This window comes from Rhamphochromis longiceps, linkage group LG11, assembly GCF_057381845.1.
Source record: "Rhamphochromis longiceps isolate RC_006_pf linkage group LG11, R_longiceps_female_GT1.1, whole genome shotgun sequence".
NCBI classification, from domain to species: domain Eukaryota; kingdom Metazoa; phylum Chordata; class Actinopteri; order Cichliformes; family Cichlidae; genus Rhamphochromis; species Rhamphochromis longiceps.
The window spans coordinates 24,235,091-24,255,250 of record NC_140567.1 but is presented as its reverse complement, the minus strand read 5'-3'; the positions used below and the strand labels follow the sequence as shown (position 1 = coordinate 24,255,250).

Sequence of the window (20,160 nt, the reverse complement as noted above, 5' to 3'; positions counted from 1 at the left end):
TCACCACTCACACGACTTTAAAATAACCAATTCATTATTTAATCCACATGATAATCTAGTGGTCATAATCATTTGTAAAAAGAGTACAAAGGGATCATTCTGTTGGAGCGCAGTCCATGCAACATTCATATAAAACCCATTGTACAAGTCCCTGAATTATGAACAGCAATTATTCAGGCCTATAAAAAGAACACTTTATGTGTCCATAATCAGCTTCAAATTTATTGTCTGTGCAGTAGTAAAACAGTGTAAATTAAGCATGCTTACAGGTCAAAGTTAACCCCAATCATTAGGCCCATCAGATATAAAGTATAACAAGCATTTCTGCACCAAGAAAAACAGATGACCAATTAAAACATTCTTAAAGTTCTTCATAGAAATAAAAACAATATTGATATTATCAAACTCATGGTCCCGAGTCAATTAGACATAAATATTATTGAGCTCCAGCTCATGTTTGCACAAACAGTTCTTCATGGTTTTTACTGTCTCTACATAAAAAAGGCTCTCCAAGCAAAACATTATTTGGCTTATTGATTATTAAACAATTATGGATTCGTTTCTGGATTTTCCCCAAATATGATTAGCTGTAACAAATAAAACATCACAACCACTGAATTCACCAGTGAACCAGAATTTAAGCAGGCTGATGACACTGAGGACACTATAACATGAAAACTGTGCAGTAAAGATCCATGGCTAAAAGAACCGGAGCTAACATTTTTAAAATGGACTGCTGCTCTAAAAACTTCAGCACCTTAAGCAGTTTTTTTTTTAAATTGTGGATTAATTATTTATATGTTGTATTGTAGCCAGGATGTTGTTTTAAGCTTTAGTGATGTTTACAGCCCATCCCCGCCCTTTTCTTTCCTCTATATCTCATCTAGAAATATGAAACATGAGATTTAGTACCTTAACACAGCGGTCCCCAACCCCCGGGCCTCGGACCGGTACCGGTCCGTGAGTCGTTTGGTACCGGGCCTTGGTACCGGGCCGCGAGAGTTGAGGCTCAGGTATGAAATGTATGGTTTTGAGGGTTTTTAATCGGTTTTCAGCGTTATTTTGTTATCGTTTTTATCGTTAACTCGGTTTTCCTGGGTCTTTTCACGTGTGTTATGAATAAATCTTCTTTTTTTCGGTACCGGTACTAGTTTTATTTTGTTGTATTTATCCGCGACACCTTAAAGGCGTGGCTTATTGCACCCAGTAATGTCTGCAAATCAGACTTCTTTATCATCGAAGTGTTACCGTGCACACCCTCTCATAAAAACCGTCTACTTTAGAGCCGCCCATGGCACAAAGGTGTAAGGTGTTAACTGGCAGACGCCCAAAGTTTAAGCCCTTCCCCACCCTCAGGTCCCCCACACCTTCAAATATCCTCTCGGCCTCCCTGTCCAGTACCCTGGCCAGGCTGAGGTGGTAGCGTGGGTTGTAGGAGTCCCTGTGAAGAAAACCCTCTTTCCTGTAGGCCTCCTGCAGACCGCTGTTGAGCTGCTGTAGGTGGAGCTGAGGCTGAGGACTCACGTACAGCACCTTCCCATTGAAATGTTTCAGCTTCACAGGAAAGGTCACAGCTACCGGCGGGTTTCGGTCCAGTTGTGCAAACCGTTGGAGGATCTCCCCAGCAGCCGCCACCTCAGCGGGGCTGTGCAGCACCAGGAGGCACAGGGTGACGTGAAGGCTGGAGGCGGTTTGCCAGTGAGGAGCAGAGGAAGGTATGAGGGAGGTGAGCTCCTTCTGCAACTGCTGGAAACAGGAGAGGATGGCAGGAGTGTTGGCCCGGAAGGTGATGAAGTGTGTGGGTCTCTTCTTAGGGGGGCGACCACCACGCTTCTCTTCTCTCTGCTCCAGAGGTACAGATGGATTCTTGCTAACTTGTTGGGCTGCAGGATAACTCTGTAGTAGAAAGGGAACATTCAAATAACATAACATACAGTGTAAAAGCAAGATTTCACGGTGAGATGTGCTGTACTCACTATACAGTCTTCATGGCCTTCCCAGCTTTCCTCCCATTCTGGCAGAATCTCCCCCTCACCCTCCTCTTTTACACCCGGTGCCTCCTCTTCGGTTGAGGAACTCTGATCTGCTGAAACCTGATGTCTGGAATCAAAGCAGGTGAGCAAAATCAATAAAGAGCCAGCTGTAAACACACATTTTGAAAAATCCATTCTCTAACTTCTAATTGCAAGTTCTTTTCATTCTCTTACAGCTTGTTACATACCTAACATGTGTCACAAAAGCCTGAATGAGGTTGTTATTTGAGGAAGGCAAGCTATAACTTGAGTGCATTTCTCAGCAGGGATAGCTCAGTAGGTAGAGTGGTGGCCCCATGATCGGAAGGTCGGGGGTTCGACTCCACTGAACGGCTACCCTGAGGTACCGCTGAGCAAGGTACCGTCCCTACACACTGCTCCCCGGGCGCTGCATTGGTGGCTGCCCACTGCTTCACTGGGTAAATGGGTTAAATGCAGAGGAACTATTTCCCTATGGGGACTAACACACACACACACACACAGCTTTTCTCTTATTCTCGTCTTCCTGATGCAGAGGTGTGAGTGAAAGAGATGTGGGTGGAGGTCCTCAGTAACATGCCATTTGAATGCTCCAATCAGAAACGGTCTGATTTAAATTTCTTACTATAATATACCCCCACCCTTATATTCTGCCTCAAATCACTGATGCTGAAGATCCTCAAGCATCTTTCTCATTTTAAGTGTTTTAACATTTAGCACAAAGTGATTTGGGAAAACAATGTGTAGATGCTAACAATGATTTTGGGGGGGGGGTTCTTTTACTTAAGATCTGTTCTGAGTTATATTTAAACGAGCAACACGAACACCAGACCTATCTGCAGCCTCCTCCACAACACATGGTCCTCGTGACTCCTGTTGTTCCTGAGAAGTGTTTCCTGTACACTCTGGTGGTGGTGGTGGTGCAGACTCAGGGGTGTGAATATTTGTCTCATTCGGCTTCTCTTCCTCTGCAGGTGGCTGCTCGTTAGTTGTTTCAAGCGCTGCTGTATTTTCTTCTAAAACAAAACGTAACATTCAGTCATCTTGCAGAATGCATGTGGTCACATGTAAGGTCTGGCAGCACCAAAGCTGCTTCTCCTACCTCTTACTTCCTCTTCCCCTCCAAAGGGGGGAGCCAGAGATTGACCTGTGGAACCGAAAACTCGGTCAGTCCTGGTGTGGCGGTCCCAGACACGGTGCCCTCTGTAAGTGAAGTACTGGATCCTGTGTCTGGGCAGGGCCAGCTCAACAGTGTAATCACAGTCACATGGGTTGGTCTCCCAGTTGAAGTCACAGAAGGGGCGCTCCAGCACGCCGAGGAATCGATCCACATAGCCCACTACAAATTCTGATGCATCCACCGATGGGTCCCACAGGATCCGGGAGATCACTTCATCTGCTGTGCGCATACGAGGCTTTTTGTTCACCTCTGCTGAAGAGAAACAGTTAAAAAAAAGTGAACGGACAAGTTCCAAGAGTATAAAGCGTAATTGGTCTCATGGAAGTATGATCTCACAGAAAGTTAAATAAATGCGGAGTCACCTCTTCTCTCGTTGTGTTTTGGCTTTGGCACTTTATTCACACTGCCCTTCTTGTTCTTGTGTTTTTCTTCTTCCTGTTTTTCATCCACACCAGGACACAGAGCCCCTGAATCATCCTGTAATGGGTCACTAAGAAAGAGAGCGGCAGTGGAAAAAATGCAGAGACAAGGAGATTGAGACAGAAATTTCATCAGTGAGAGTATTCATCATATCTAGCCAACTGTCCTGCAGATAAAAAAAAAAAAAATGCAGACAAAAGGTCATTCCAAAGATATTTACATCCATGTCTCTCTGTCTCCAAACCAAGCTTCTAACATCTGTGATCTGAAGATAAACAGCAGCTATTCTACAATAATTTCCAAAGTCTTTTGTGTTAATTTTGAAAATAAATCCACAAGATGCCAAGAAATGATCTGGAAAAAACTATAAATCCTCATTTGTGCTTCTGATGACTTTTCTGAATAAAGTAAGGAGAGCAAACCTGTGAGCTAAACGGCATCTGAGGCCAAAATGACATTTTCCTATCCGGAAAAACTGGCACACTTTGGCTCCATCCTTGCAACATTCTGCTGACTCTGACAGACAGGGCACCAGAGGGAGAGACAGAACAAAAGGTTAAAAATAAAAAGAGCCAACGTTTAATAACACTGAACAGAAGTCATGCAGCATTTCATCCTTTCTTCTGCATTCAAACTATGTCAGAAAAAAACAATGTAATGGCAGCAGAGATCAACAGGTTTTGTTTAAAGCAGTCCCAAGGCATGTTACATCTTTTATGGTCACTCGTAATTTTAGGTACCCGTCTTTGCTACAATAAGGCAGTACTCAAAATAATGTTTTTCGCCATTGGACCACTAGAACCGTAGAGCTGACTTTTACCCAGGCCCCTTGTTCATTTTCACAGGCCAAAAAAGTCAATGTGAGAAACTTGTAATCTTCTGCTAAGATTGCTGCATAATTTATTAGCATAACTGACTTAGATTTATATTATGAATCTATTTTATTTATTTATTTTATTTTTAAATTGTAGCTGTAAAAATGCTGTGCCCCTCTTTAGATCTCTAAAAAAAAAAAGAGTGTGGCTGGTGTCAGTCTGCAAGTTCACAAGAATTCTGCCAAATTTAGACAGACACCTTTCATTTTAGCTTCTTCCTGATTCAGTTGTGCTTTCTCTTTGCAAAACAAGCCGATCCACAGAGGTGATGGTGTTTTAAAGTTAAAACAAGTGAGTTTCATAAGAAACAACATCACTACCCAAATGTACTTCCTTGCTGACCCTGTGTGACTGGGTCATGGGCTACGCTGAATCCTACAAAAAGTCCAACTTCCAAAAACTGCGAGTTCTAAGATTGTATTTCTTCACATTGATCCCAGCTGTAAAACAGAGGAAATTTACACCCTGTTAGTTTATAGTAGTTTTCACTATCAGTGAAACTATCTTCATCTATTAGACTGTAGTCGCTGTTAAGTTAAAGTGTTCAGCAAAGCGATATGATTGATAAATGAACAATATCAGATCACACATGTGCTACTTATACCATACTTTCAGAAGATGTAGTATGTTTCTACTTAGAACAAAATCCATGAAAAATTTGTAAAATTATGTGGTGTAATTGTAACCATAGAAAACAAATGAGCCACTTTGGCCTCTGGTAAAATTACAAGTTTTAAGTTCATTCTTAAAGTAAAATGGAAGAAAGAAATCTGAGATCCTGATGAAGTACCACAGGGCTTTTACTGTATATGATTATCCTTGCACCACATAATACTGAGCAAGTTCTCTTGGATTTTGTTTTTTCTACTGCTACCACTGATGAGCACCTGTCAGATCAGCCATGAGAGCTGTGCAGTACTTTTCTTTCTGATTTTTGTTCATGTAGATTTTCACCGTTTGCTTCTGCGTGTGTTTACATTTTGGCTGATGCCTTATATGAGCTTCCGCATCAATCTGTGTCACTCACACAGACATCTGGAAAAAGGATTCCTTATCGTCTGTCCATTTATTAGAAAACCCTCTTATCATTCCCGTTACCATGCTGTGTCATAAATAAATGAGTGAGAAAGAGGCATGGAGAAAATGATGTGTACAGTCCATCTCCAGTCCACTTCCACTGAGTATTATCATATGACAGGTGGCAGTGACTCAACTCAGAGGACTCAAATGTCAGCCAAGTATGCTGTACATGACGAAGTTGCCTTTACACCCAAATAACACGCATCCTGCAATACTATTTAGAGACAGGAGAAATGGACGTGACTCATGACACAAATACTTTACTTATTAGCTCTGAGTTATTTATTAGAAAGGGAGATGGTTGTCTGGATCAGCCACAAGTTTTGGGAGAGTTTTCAACTCTCTTAAATTGAATGCCTATAAGTAAATGTCTAAGCATAAAATTAAACATTACAACTTTGAAATTCTTTAGTATAAATAAAGTTAATCCACAGATTAGTCCGCTGAGTTCCGAGTGGGAGCAGAAGCGGGCAGATCAGAGTCAGTCAATCCTGAAACATTTCCAGCTAAGCAGAGTGGCCCAGCAGGACGTGAAAAATGTAGGAAACAGTTCAATACAGTACTGGACTCCATCCTTCAGCCCCCCTTCTGATGATAAGAGGATCCGGCCACGCGATTACAAAACTAAGACCTGGCCAGAACTCACACCACAGGCTGAACAATATGATTTATAAGTGGATTACTAGGAAAATAATAAGCTGGTGTAATCATATGAGTCAACCAGCAGGGTTTTACTGTACATGTCTAATAACAAGATGTGTTTCAAACCACCTTAGAAGCTTTCACAGACTCACTTTAGATTACATATTATAGTAAATGTGCGAAACTGATTTACCTCCTTTGGCTTTTGGGGTGTCTTTGCCACTCTGAGAGTCAGCGGGGACCCCTGCCTGTGGACTCGGTGTGTCAGTCGGGTCGGTGGGGGGAACTCCTGATCCACCTGAAGCCATCCTAAGATCTGAGATTTAAAAGTCAGAAAAATCTGCCGTGTCACTCACTGTGTGCAAGTTATCTCTTTGTTGACTACTTAAGAGTGACACACCTATAAAAATTTCATGTTTTAATGCGGAAGTGACGGATTAACGTTGTACAGTGTTAAAAGAAAAGCTAATAAACCAGCTAGTCTGCTAAGATAGCATAATCAAACCATATATACGCTTATAAATCAACCGGAACATACCTTTTAGTACACAAACCTTCAATGAAAACAGTTCCGACTTTTTTTTATTGCCCTTTAACCCCATGTTTGTTATACCAGATTGGGTTATGGGTAATGTAGTTCCACTTTTTCGTTTGCCGAGGAATGGCTCGTTTGTCGTACATAAAGCCTGATATTGGAACACAGAAAAGTCGAAAAACTCTTAAATATGTTCGCGTGCTTTCGCGTCACTGGTAAAGCATTAAAGATGTTTTTGATTCGACGGATAAAACTGAGAAAATGAGCAGCAGTTGGCAGCCACGCGTCACTTGTGCCGGAGCGCGTGACTCTGCATCATGTGACGAGGTCTGTTTTTGTTGCCTGCTGACAGCTACACAAAGGACAAAAAAGTGTAGAAAGCCTCAATTAAAATGTTAGGAACGATGGCTTTTTAAAATACAGGCTCGATGAAGATTTAATTTTGTTTCACGGCGCTGTTATTTTTTTAACGGCACGGCTTTTTGAACACTACGTCCAATGAATACCTCTTTGTGAAGTGTCACCAGTCATTTGTTGAACGTGGTTCTGCACTGAAGGTAAGACCGTCTCATACTGCCACTTGTACCCGTATTTTAACCCCAGTGTAATCTGGTAACGTCAGTGATTAACCAGAACTAGATGTAGGTGTCCTGATCTAAATCAGACATCTTTAGCACAGTAAACATATGAAAACTTGTCTTGTTCTTTCAGATGAATGCTCTGGTGGCTCTCTGTCACTTCTGTGAGCTCCATGGCCCTCGAACCCTGTTCTGCACTGAGGCACTACACCCGCCTTCCCCATCCCCTTCATCCCAGGTAGGTGCCCAAATGCCAGGGGACCGAGATGGTGACCGTGATGGTGAAGGTCTAACCATGAAGGCCAACAGTTCAGCCACACAGAAAGAAATGTGTGAGGTGAGTAGAAGGGGCCTGACTGTGACTTTATCAGATGCTTGGATCCCTCGCTTTATTTGTTCCTTCATTAATTTTCAGCCTTAAAGTACTGATTTCCTTTTTTCTTTGTCTCGTAGGGTTGCCGATCCTTGCCTGCATCTCACCCGGGCTTTGTTAGCATTGATGATGAAACAGGCATCCGCTTCCTTAGTCACCAGCACCCCAGACAGCCCCAGCTTTTCAGCGTGGTCCGACAGGCTTGCGTACGCAGTCTCAGCTGTGAGGTAATTAGTGACATGTTTATGTGGGTGTTGTCTGTGGGCTTTAATCGGCTGATTACTGATATACTTCGTTGTGTTTTCTGTTTGTTTTGGTGTCAGGTGTGTCCCGGACGTGAAGGGCCCATTTTTTTTGGAGACGAGCAACATGGATTTGTGTTCTCACACACCTTCTTTATCAAAGACAGTCTCGCTAGAGGCTTCCAGCGTTGGTACAGTATTGTTATGGTAGCCATGGACAGAATCTACCTTATAAACTCCTGGCCTTTCCTGCTGCGTCACCTGAAGCTTACTATACAGAGTCTGCAGAGCACAGCTCTAAAGGTAGAGCACGTATATAAACATAATAAACTCAGCAGACTTATTAGTGCTTCTGATGTCTTTGGACTGTCCTTTCCATTAGGTGTTTGACAATGAACAGGGAGTTTGTCCCCAGCGAGCTGTGAGGATGAACAGTGCATTTTCACCTGCAGTTTTTCCACACCAAAGGAGCGGCAATGCAGCCCGATCGCTGACTTCGCTCACCCAGCATCCTAACCTCTGGGCCAGCCTGCACTCCTCCTTTAGCTGGTGAGTCATTAGGTTCAAAGAAACTGTTCTTCTTTTTCCAGTCAGTCTCTCACCCGGCTAATGAGTGGTCTCACCTCACTTCCAGGTTACTTAAAGCTTGTGGTAGCCGTCTGACGGAGAAGCTCCTGGAAGGAGCCCCCACCGAGGACACTCTGGTGCTCATAGAGAGACAAACGGGTAGATGCATTGACCTCGATTAAGAGGCGTGATATTTATTTATGCATATACAGTTGTGATCAGAAGTTTGCATACACTCATCATGAACATGAATCTCATAGTAATTTTGGGCTTTAAATGATTCGTTTGAACTGTTATTTTTTCCACAGTGGAATGACATCTTTAATGACTTTAAAAAGCAAGAACTGAATGTACAAGATTGAATTTATTTGGGATTTTCTCGAATCCACACAGTGTCAAAAGTATACATACAGACTCAAATATATACATACACTCCCTCTAAAATTTGGTTTAATGTTCCTTAGGAAGTTGCACCTTAATTGCTCAATAAGTATCTGGCATATTTTGGGGGCTGGGTAGTTGACCCATCTTCTTGGCAGAGTTCATTTAGATTTGTTGGTTTGTTGAATCAGCTCAGCTTATAAGCATAGTCCACAGATTTTCTGAGTGAGGTCAGGGCTTTGGGAAGGTCATTTCAGATGCTTAGTGTTAGCCTGCTTTATCCCTTCCAAAACCAGGTTTGATGTGTTTATCCTGTGGGAATACCAACTGTGTGGAGTTAGTCATCCTTCTTCATTATCCTATCCACTTTGTACAACTTATTATTTGACTGTCAGTCAAAAGGTCTTACAGCACAATGCTTGACATTTCAAGGCAGACTTGAGCCTTGGTGCTTCCTGGCTCAAGTCTTCCAGTATCAACTGACGGTGACAGTATGGGTCTTCTTACAGAACCTGGTAAAGTGGTGACATATCTGAATAATTTGTACTTGCGTACAATGGTTTTAACTGATAACCTTCGAATCTGTGTATTTTCTGATCTGTTGGTTAGAATGGATCCAAGAGACCGTCCCAGCTTGTGTAAATCTGCAGTTCTTCTTCTTAGATCTTCCCTGAGTTCCTTTGACTTTCCCATTGTTCTGAGTAGTGGTTCATCCAATGAGTGCTGTCAAACAAATCTCTTTATGCTGGCAACGAGAGAAAATTAATAGGGCTTGGCAAGTAAAGACTTTGTAGAACCTTCAGCGCAACAGTGAATAGCCAAATAAGAATTGGGTGCACCAGTTATAGCCAAACTGGTGCACCCAATTCTTATTTTTTAAAGTCATTAAAGATGTTGGCTGTGCAATTATTCTACCCTGGAACATGAACTGTGTTCCAGTGCAGAAGGATAATCTAACCAGCAAATTCTTGTGGTTCTCTGAGGTCCCACAGGTGGGGCTCAGACAACCAGTTGAAAAATATGAAGTTGAAAAAAATGCATTTAAAAGGAAAATAGGCGAAAAGGAGATTTCTGATGTAAATTGCTGAAGCTTTTAAACAAAATTCAACGTGCATCTTTTTTTCTTGTTGATGATTGGTTTAAAAAAATGTGCAGTGTCACCTTGACTCAGCTTCTGAAGTGGAACGTGTGTGAAAAAGTTTAAAAACCACTTCTTTTAGATGTGGTAAGGTTCATTTTGTTCCTAAATTAACCTAAACTCATGACAGCATGTCATTAGTTTGAACAACATGCTTATGGTTGTTATCATCTGACTGAGAAAGCTCTGGTGAAAGTGTGAATCACCAGACAAGTCTGTGGAGAGACGCCAGAAAAACAGTGATTCACTAAAGCATCCCAACTTTCCAGAGAGTTTACACAATTCCAGTCAGTATTCAGTAATATCATGTACAAAAAAAGAAACCCAACATTTACAGTGAAACTTTCTCTGACAGTATTAGCTCTGTAATTTTAAATCCTATTCTGGGTCATTTGACCAAGAATCTGTTCATTTATACACCAAATGGACACTCATTACATAGACTTTGCTAGGAGATGGTTGAGTCCTGTTTTACCTTTAGAAGTGCTTTAATTATTTGTGACAAAGATTCATCAAGGTGCTGGAATCATTCCTCAGAGATTTTGGTTCATAATGACATGACAACATCACACAGTATCTTCAGATTTATGACAATGCATTTATAACAATAAGTAAACAATACCGATCTTAGCTGTGGCAATTAAATGGTTCTTTATTGGTACTAAGAATCCAAAAAATGTGGGCCAAACCACAAGCAGCTGCCTGAACTGTTGATGAAAGACAGGATGGATTCATGTTATTTATTCTGACCCTACTATCTGAATATTGCAGCGGAAAGTGAGACTCATCACTAGGCAGTATTTTTCCAAGTTTCCAATTGGAAGTTGTCCAGTTTTGGTGATTCTCCTCTGATGTCAACAAGGCATTTTCACCTAGAGAACTGCTCCTTACTGTATATTTTCTTTTCTCTTTTTTTTTTCTTTTTTCTTTACTGGGTATTTTCTTCTTTTTTTTCCATTCTCTGTAAACTCTGTGTGGTTGTGTGGGAACATCAGCAGTTTCTGAACTGCTAAGATCAGGCCACAGCCCACCATGCAACATTGAAAGTCTCATAAATCACCTTTCTTCCCCATTATGATGATCACTTTAAACGTCAGCAGGTCATGTTGACCATGACTACATGAATAAATGAACAGGGTTGCTATCATGTGAGTTGGCCGGATATTTGTGTTACCAAGTAGTTGAAACACTGTACTTAGTAATGTGGTCGCTATGCACTGCAGGTCATAGGTGTTACTAACAGAGTCTGTTTTTTTTGTTTTGGAAACAGTGGGTAGCTATCCTCATGTGTGCACTATGATGATAGTTGTGTAGGTATGACTCGTGTGGTGTATGAACCGCCGTTTATCACAGTTTCCTACGGAAATTCCCCACATTTGTAATGAACCTTTGCTTGAAAGCATTTGCTTTTTCTGTTTTTTAATGTCATGTGTTTTAAAGAGCAAGAGGAGGAAATGAGCTGCTGGGAGGGAGCAGAAGGAGGTGCTTCAAAGACGCAGAGACACCTGTCAGAGACCGAGCTGGCCCACAACTTCCTGAGCGATGATACAAAACTGGATGAATTACCTGGTCCAAAATTTAGGTCACTGAGGCATTTGAGACAGGTGAACTTAAGCACATTTGTAGTTTGCTAATGTATACCCAACTTAATCATGAACAGCGATAGAAAACTGAGATTGAATAAAGAAAAATACGTGTTTTTACAATCATTTATATGGTAAAGTGATGCATATTGGTTAAAAAAATAGCTCATACACTATGTCTGTGAGCTGTTGCTTGGTAAACATTGTGGTTCGTTCGGCAGGTCCTCGGGGCTCCTGACTTTCGACAGCTAGCCTGGCACGTGCTCATGGGAAATCAGGTCATATGGAGAGGTGCAGATCCAGTTCTCATCCAGTCAGCTTTTACAGTGCTAAAGGTACTCTGCTCCAGTGGTGTGGCCTTTGTAGATAGAGCGTTGTATTATAATATGGGTAAACATGAACTTTTGGGGCAGGGGAGCGCACCTACTATTTGTGTGAGGGTGTAATGCTGTTGTTATTGCACAGTTTTGACCTTTTCTTTTGCGACTACATGCTCTCCTGGGGTTTTCTTTGTGGTTATTTTTCATTTGAATACTTGAAAGATAAATTTTTAATGTTATCAGTATATAATTTTAAGACAAGTTCATACTGTAATGTTTGTGTTACTTTACCACAGTTCTTTAGTAGTTGTCAGAAAAGCATCACTTATAGCATTAATGAGTAAGCAGAGACAGCGAGGCTGTGTGAATGTTAGCCAGATCAAACAGTGTATCATCACGGCCATTAACTCACTTCTCTATTTTCCCATTAGTCTTTGCTCCCGGTAGGCTGTGTGCGCTCCGTGCCATACAGCTCTCAGTACGAGGAGGCCTACAAGTGCAACTTTCTGGGTCTCTGCCCCGATGTGCCTATTCCAGCTCACGTCAGCTCCTCAGGTGCAAGAAGCTCTTTGAGATTTGTAGATCGCTGTGTGAGATTCTCTGTCAAAAACTGTAGATGTGTATTTGCAGATTAAACTGTAATAATTTTGCTTCGATTTGCTCTTCAGAGTTTACAGTGCTCGTGGACGTCACCTCAGAGAGAAGCTGTCACATCCCAGCTGTAAGAGAAGACGACATCAGCTCGCTTTATCAGTTCACCATCACCAGTGCCAACACACAACCTATAGACAGGGGTGAGTACATCAGTCTTGATTTAATTTGCTGCATGTTTGTTGCCTCTGTTAGCGTTACACAATTTACAGTCTGGGAACCCATCGGCTTGTCTGCTGATTAATCCTCTGAGGCCAAAGGTTTTTTTCACGGCTTCCTGTGTAGTCGGCGTTTTTCTGTTCGTTGCTTTCTTTCTGTGCTTTTTGCTCATTCTTTACAAAAAGTCAGGTAAATTAAAAGACCGATAATAAAAAGCTTCATTTTCTACGGCAGCCGATGTTTTCAGGTTTCCATCTTGACAAATGCCATCCTTCCTTTGCTCTTCACACAGAAAGCTTACAGCCATGTAACCCCAGCCTGCTCTAGCCTAATTGATCGATACCACATGGACTAAAAGCAGATTACAAATAGACGTCTTTATATGTAGAATCTATTTATAGAGATTACAAATTTACATTTATCATCATCTGACTCTGTATCAGTGAAAAGGACAGATTTTTTTCCCCTCCTGATTCATTAACCCTTGTTTAAGTCAGAGCAGCTGTTAAAGTGAAAGTAGAAAAATGCTCAAGCACAGCAAGAGCATTAAGGAATCCATTAAAAAAAATGAAGAATTTGCATCGAAAACAGAAACTAGTTGTTTCCCACAGAATATATATCAGAGAATCCATCTCACACGTCTTCAGACTTTGTGCCAGCAGACAAACCAAACTGGTTCTGGGCAAATCAGAGCTCTGTGATGAACTTAGAGTCAGAAGGTCACGGCTACAGGTGTGTTTTAGGTTTTACAGGTGCACCGAACATCGTTTTTTACAGCAATTCCTACTAATAAATTCCTATTAATTCAGTAAAACGTAAATGAAAAAAGTTCCCATTAATCACTATCTATTATAGAAATTTCTAGCCTTTTTTTCTTAACACTAGATTCCTTTACAAAAATAGGGCCCCATTACTTGATCATGTCATAAAACTTATACCAACATATACCAGGATTAAACGTGAAGTTAAACTTCTTCGCGCTGACAGAGAGGGGAGTTTAAGATCAAAGTAGGCTGTATGTCGCCCGCATTGTGAAACGAGTTTGACACCCCTCCTTTAAAGGGTTCTGACTATATAGGAACACACACACACACAGCAGAATACACAAAAGCAACAAACATACCAGCATACCTGAGAAAGGGTCAAAAACTAAATCCAAATTATAAACTTCAAAGCTACAGAAACCTAAAACATGAGAATGAGTAACCGTTCGAGTAAACAGCAAAACATTTGCTGCGTAGCTGGTTGCAGCGACTGCTTGCAAGCTCATAAAGCTACTCAGACCACGGCCTGTTTTTCCTTTTCGCGCTCTCTGCATCCTGTGGTTCGTCAGTCTGATTTGTTGACGTTTTCTCACAGCAGACGGTTATACACAAATAGTTCAACCAATCACCTACTAAGAGTTTTTAATTTTTTTTGCTTGACTCTTTTTTTTTTTTTTTTTTTTTCCTCAACTTTCCCACATGGTTCTTCCACTGACTAAATCTTTGTCCTCTTTCTCCAGGTCCAGCATTACTGAACAAGCTGGAGGTCGCTCTGTGCAATGAGAACCTGTCGGTGGATGTTGTGTCTCACTGCCTGCTGTGTTTGAAGGAGGAGTGGATGAAGTGAGTAAAGCTCCTTTATGCCACGTTCCAGATACTTCAGAACTCTGATGTCGGAACAGCGCATTTTACAAAAAGCCAGCAAAAACAGAATTTGTTTAGGTTCTCATTAAGGTAGAGCCATTCAGGGAGAAACAGGGAAAAACACATTAATGGATAGAGCTCGATCACTGCTCACTATTTAATGAGTCAAAAACACACAACACTTGCAGTACAGATTAAAAGTTTATAATTTTACTGTTGTTTACATTCAGTACTGCCATCTTGGATTGCTAACTTAGGATATTTCCAAGTGGGAAGTCTTATTGAGAGGGCGTTCCACACAAAGATTCCCACCGGAAACTTGGTGTTTCCGAATTCTGTCTTCTTCAGGAAGGCATAATTAGTCTTAAGTGTGATCTATTTGTTTTTTCAGTAAAGTCAAAGTGCTGTTCAAGTTCTCCAAAGTGGACGGTCGAGGAAGAGAGGACACGCAGAAGGTTCTGGCACTCCTCGGTGCTACGGGGCCCGGGGAAGAGGACAACGTCAGGCTGCTCAAGTACTGGATGACTGGACTTAGCAAAACATACAAGAGCCATTTAATGACAGCTGTCCGAGGAGGGGAGAGGAGCCCCAGCCAGTGACAAAGAAGAGGAGGAGGAGGAGATTAGGATAAAGAAAGGGGAGCTGAAATGAGGGGGAATGCCATTTCTTTGACGTTCCCCTTGTTTTGTTTTGTTTTCTTTTATTAATTTGTTTAGTTTTGGGGGGTTTTCTTACCCACATTCTTGTCATTTAATGACAGGACTGTGAATGGATGACACAAAGGGTTTCGCTCGTCAATTATGGTTGTTTTCAGTAACTGTTGTGTATCTAACGATGATGATTATTTTGCTCACTAAACAAGTAGAATCAGTTTGGATAATGCATGAGGGCTTTTATTTGTCAAAGGGAACTCTTATAGGAGACCTTTTTATACAGATATGTAAAGCTTAGCTTATTACAAAAAAAGACTTTGCACTTTGTTTACTCCTGCTGATGTTTTAAAATAAAATAAAACCAATGTAAACTTTGAGCCTGACATCCTTTCTCGACCCATGGTTGGCTCCACCTTGTGGTGAATAGAAAGAAAATGGGAGGGAAAGTGAAGCGGAGGTGGAGACCTTTTGTTTCTCCATCACCTCCCACTCGTTTGAAGGTCTTCCTGCGAGCAAGCTTTAAGTGGTGTAAGACAGCACTTTTAAAGAAAAAATTTTCCCCCAAGTCCTGAAACATACAAAAAGTGTTGCCTAACAAGGACCCGGGACAGATGACCACATCGGCAGGATTTGGGGTTTTTAATGAACCAGTCACTCTGATCTGCTTTTGTTTTTTCCATGCCAGTTATATGAGCCTGTTGATGTGCTGAAGCTCGCAGACTTTACTCAGTAAAATGTGGCTTTATTTAAGTTGGAGGATGTTTTTGAAAAAAAATTTCATGACCCCAAAATTTTAAGTTTCAAACTTGTGTTTTAGTCCTAATTATGAAGGAAAAAGTGAGTTTGCATATATTGGAGTGACTAGGTTTTTTTTCCTATTTAAAGGAATGCACTTCTTTTGTTTTTATTAAATCTGGATTTCATTTGTTGAGTTAGGCTCCGACATGTGTGGACTTCATCTGCAGCAGCTTCACAAATTTTCTGCGTATTTACTTCCCTCTGAATTTTAAATGCAGTATGAACCAGGAAGACGGCACTCTGACTAGATATTTATATCAATCATTATAAACGTAGCATAAGTAAAGAGGTTTTGATTTAGTCATGCCTTGGGGAATATGGAGCCCTCGCTTGCTGCGGCTGTCTGGTTTCCTTTTCCTGTCAGTAGAGATACCTCTCTGGGAAATTTTCCTCTGTCGTTTGGCTTATGATCCAACAAACATGAAGAATAACGACTTCCTTCCTTTCATCATTAATCAACTCCTGTTGACATCTGACTGATATCCCAAACCAACGTGATGCTTTGCGTAACCTGAGGCCACAAAACAACACTTTACAGACAGGATGATGACAGCTGTGCACAGCTATCATCACAATCATACCATACAACTCTGTAAAGCCAATTTTAACATTAATGACTAAAGAAAGCAGTCATGTTGGGATGACTTGCATCTTCTGGCAATTCAGTGTTGCAATCTTTCTCGTTAGCTCTTCGAGGAATGTAATGAATGTGATCCTTATTTCTAAAAGAAACTGACTGTTAATGAATGACTTAATGGGATGATACTGCGCACTGACTTACGGGACAGCGACTGACAGAATCAACAGGCAGAGAGGTGTGGGGAAGAATCCAAATGAAAAACATATGCTCTGACTGCATAACTAAGCCTCTTCGGCCCTGGTTGGGAGCGGGAGGATGGGGGTGGGAGCGGGAGGATGGGGGTGGGGGGGTGTTGGGGAATGTGGGAAGCAGAAGGGAGGGAGACGGGTCAGTCAATAGTGAGGTAAAACGTGTGCCTGTGGGAGTGGCCGACGCATAAAGGGAGAATTGAGCGGAGCACTTTCACTTTGAGCTGTGCCTGTGTCTGAGTAGGATACAGAGGGATAGGGAGAAATTCAGGGGAAGAGGTCAGCTCTGGCACTTTATTCATTAACCACTTTTAAGGGACAGAGACAGAGTGGCCAGGAAAATTCTAGGTCAGTAGTGAGAAAGGGAAAGGAGAAAAGATTTAGAAAGGGAAATAGAAAAACAAGGCTTTCAAAGTGAAAGGCTGCAGCCACCCTGGCTTCAAGTGGGAAAACCCAAAGTGAGAGAGCATGTCGATGTGAGGTGACAAGTGGGGCATGTGCATGGAAAGTACCAAAGGACCCTAAGTAAAGAGAAGGGGATGATCTGAGGGATGTGAACAGGAAGACTAAATATCAAGCAGTGAAGAAGAAGAGACAGAAGCCTGCTCTTTCAAAGACCTGTAAAAAAACCACAGGAGGAAGCTTCGCCTTTTACAGAGTGACAGTGAAGCTTGCCTGCAGAGTCACTGCTGTCAACAAGAGAAATGGACATGCAGTCAAGATAAAACGATGACACTGCGAGGTGAGAAACTATTATTTTCATGTTAAATTTTTGTCTGTTTTTCACCCTTTTTAAATGTCTGTGGGATTATAGTGAAACAGCAGTCCTGGTTAATGCATAGTGAGATTTAAATGGTGAATCAAAGTTGGTTTTTTTGCGCCACTTTGAAACATCACAGCCATTTCTGGTGCCCTAATTAAATTAGAGATGTTGCAATCGTAGCCCAGTGTCTCCTGCTGTTTTCTTTTTTTAAAAAAAAGAAAGAAATGGCTAATTTACACAGGAAATGATGTCATGTTCTTTTTAGTAGCTATGCACTTTGAACAAGCTACAAACCACAGAAAGTTTCCAGCAATTATGTGACTTGTTTTCTGTGGCTTTCGCTCTTATCATGTCTCCAACAGTTCTACTGTTGCTGTCATTACTAACTGCCCCATGTGGTGGATGTGAGTTTGACCTGGAAGGTGTGAAAAATATCAAAGGGACCATCGATTCGAGTTCAGCAGGCTTTGTAAGTGAAACTCTCTTTACTTCGTTTCTAAATATTTACTTCTATGTCCATATAGACCTGTGTGGTCCTTCTGGGTATCTGGCTTCTCATCTTTGCCTCTTTTCTCCCTCCTTCAGCGCACAGTGTTTCCTAAGGATTACTATGTGGTACATCGATATACAAGACACATGCTCTGTGACACCGATCCGGTGAGTTGTTTATATAGGAAGTGCTCATATAGATCTTATATATCCTGTTCATTTTAACCTTCTCCTGAAGCCCACTTGGGTTTTTTTTTAAAGAGAATAATTACTTGCTTTTTTTCTTTGGTCGTCTTCCACTATAACAAGTCACATGCTCTGTTTAATAACAGTCTGTTGTCCCAAGTGGCCTCCAGCCTCTCTCGTAACACGGTTACTTGTGTGGTTCTTGCGGTGATTTGTCATGTGTTTTACATGCTAGTCCTAATTTTGGGGTTATTGTGTTGCTCTGTTTTTCCTCGCAGTGTTGCGTGTTCCCTGCTGCGTATGTCCTCCATGATTCTTGGCAAGTGCTCCTGACAAACCTCTGGGAGGAACACTTAAATCACTCTCTTGTTGTGGAACTTACACGGACACTGGATAAAATTATTAGCAAGAACAGAAACATGGAAGTACGTATTCTCTTTTTCTTGTCGTGACATTGCTCGCTTCAGTATCAAGTAGCTGTTTCAAACATGACTTTGTTAGTCAGATTTGTTGTCTTGATAATACTGATCTCTCTTCCTTGTTTCCTTGCTGCAGATGTTTCGGGAGGAGACAGACTTATCCCAGTTCTCCTTGGTGTCTTCCTCTCCAGAAGAACTCCTAAAGTTAACATCAGAACTTTTTAGCCGGTGGATTCAAATTGGGTGCCCACCTTCAATTGAAACATGCACCCTGCCCAACTTGCCACCGTCTGTTGAAAGGAAGGACTACAGCCCATCAAGGGCCAGACTTTTAACCACTAGAGCGGTAGACAATATGAAATCTGGCAGGATTATAGACACACCGCCACTGTCCAGTGGGGTTCCCCCATCATATTCTGCATTTGTTTGGAGCTCCTTATTATTAAGACTCTACTGGTGTTTGCTACCATAGTTGTCAAAAAGGGTCTTATATATATCTTTATAGGCACTGATGACTGTTTTCTTAAGTTTTTGTCTCTGTGTTTCGGTGTGGTAAGCTTTGTGAAACTCAAGTGTTACATCTGATGCACAAAATTAGAGCAAACCACCAGTCTCGCCGTCCAACAGCGCTCTGTAAGAGGTGATATCGCAGATGTAATCCAATAGCATCACTATTTAGAGCAAGCTATCTATGGTTTATGTTCTTCTTGCTAATGGGCATTGCCTGCCACTGTTTACAAATGGATGTATATGTATTTACTTTTGTACAGAAAAATAAATTAAAGACATTTAGATATATGCATCGTTAGCTTTTGGTGTAACTTGCCAGTATCCAAAGTCTGTGTTATATTTATTACAGTATTTTGAATGTACATTTACAGTTAGACTACTTAAGTAAATGTGCTTAAGTGTTGGGATATACATATTTACTTTTTTTTTTCATTTAAATACACTTTTACGCCACATTTTAGAGGTAAATACTGTCATTTCTCTCCACATTTGTAAAAAATGATTATGCACTGTGGCACACTGAAAAACTCAACAGTTTATGAAGTTGTTAAAATCAGTGCACTGCCAATTACAGCTGTAATGCCTGCATAATGATACTGTAGCCTATGATCAGCACTAACTTATGACATTAATAAAACTACAGTTGCAGAGCAATCACAGGTACAATTCTTGCCCAATTTGCATTTGTAACTTTGCAGTGTGGTCCTGCTATTTGCAGCAGCAAAGTATTTAATCAGTCGGAGTTATATGTTTACAGTTTTCTCCCTGCTGCTTTTAAGAGATTACGTTTTGTGTTTAATCTTGCATTCCAACTGCAAGAGTCTGCATTCGTGTGAACTCAACCGTAGATTCTCTTGTAAAGAGGCAGCCTTTGTCTGGAAACTCTTCAAATATATTCTGCAGCTTTAGTTTAAAAAAAAATTAAATAACTAAAAAGTCTAAGAGATCAGTTGCAGATGACAGAGGAATGTGTGGTAGAACAGCCCGGGATGTTAAGGCTCTTGTCAAAGACCTCGATAAAAGAGCACTTGTCTCTACTTGTACTCAGCTACACGTGAAAGAAACACCTTCGTCCTGACAGAACCCCCCGAGTAGTTTCACAATCTCTTAAATGTGAGTGTTTGTTAAAAGAGCAGAGAAGGTTTCAAGA

At 41.3% G+C, this 20,160-nt stretch overlaps 3 protein-coding genes across 6 annotated transcripts; 2 read left to right on the top strand and 1 right to left on the bottom strand.

Annotated features, from left to right (window-relative positions):
- Positions 1-23: 23 nt before the first annotated feature.
- leng9 (leukocyte receptor cluster (LRC) member 9) lies at positions 24-6,879 on the bottom strand. Of its 3 annotated transcripts, none has more exons than XM_085423127.1 (8): positions 6,748-6,879; positions 6,403-6,525; positions 4,035-4,128; positions 3,555-3,682; positions 3,115-3,444; positions 2,845-3,028; positions 1,977-2,100; positions 24-1,896 (listed from the first exon to the last, which is right to left on the bottom strand). In XM_085423127.1, exons 1-8 carry the CDS (start codon positions 6,809-6,811, stop codon positions 1,234-1,236), a joined length of 1,710 nt encoding a protein of 569 aa, XP_085279253.1. In that variant the 5' UTR covers positions 6,812-6,879; the 3' UTR covers positions 24-1,233. The 3 variants fall into 3 exon arrangements, with proteins under 3 accessions (XP_085279253.1, XP_085279255.1, XP_085279254.1); XM_085423129.1 differs by having other exon boundaries at positions 2,845-3,025; XM_085423128.1 differs by having other exon boundaries at positions 3,115-3,441.
- Positions 6,880-7,049: 170 nt separating this feature from the next.
- flcn (folliculin) lies at positions 7,050-15,404 on the top strand. Of its 2 annotated transcripts, XM_085423126.1 has the most exons (12): positions 7,060-7,301; positions 7,456-7,659; positions 7,776-7,922; positions 8,019-8,240; positions 8,320-8,486; positions 8,572-8,663; positions 11,464-11,627; positions 11,828-11,941; positions 12,358-12,481; positions 12,595-12,720; positions 14,241-14,343; positions 14,756-15,402. In XM_085423126.1, the coding sequence occupies exons 2-12, from the start codon at positions 7,456-7,458 to the stop codon at positions 14,961-14,963; spliced, it is 1,671 nt and encodes a 556-aa protein (XP_085279252.1). In that variant the 5' UTR covers positions 7,060-7,301; the 3' UTR covers positions 14,964-15,402. The 2 variants fall into 2 exon arrangements, with proteins under 2 accessions (XP_085279250.1, XP_085279252.1); XM_085423124.1 differs by having other exon boundaries at positions 7,050-7,301; positions 7,776-8,240; positions 14,756-15,404.
- Positions 15,405-17,284: 1,880 nt separating this feature from the next.
- LOC146659205 (uncharacterized) lies at positions 17,285-19,656 on the top strand. The gene is made up of 5 exons (XM_085421842.1): positions 17,285-17,385; positions 17,769-17,875; positions 17,992-18,063; positions 18,360-18,506; positions 18,637-19,656. Exons 1-5 carry the CDS (start codon positions 17,373-17,375, stop codon positions 18,970-18,972), a joined length of 675 nt encoding a protein of 224 aa, XP_085277968.1. The 5' UTR covers positions 17,285-17,372; the 3' UTR covers positions 18,973-19,656.
- Positions 19,657-20,160: the final 504 nt, after the last annotated feature.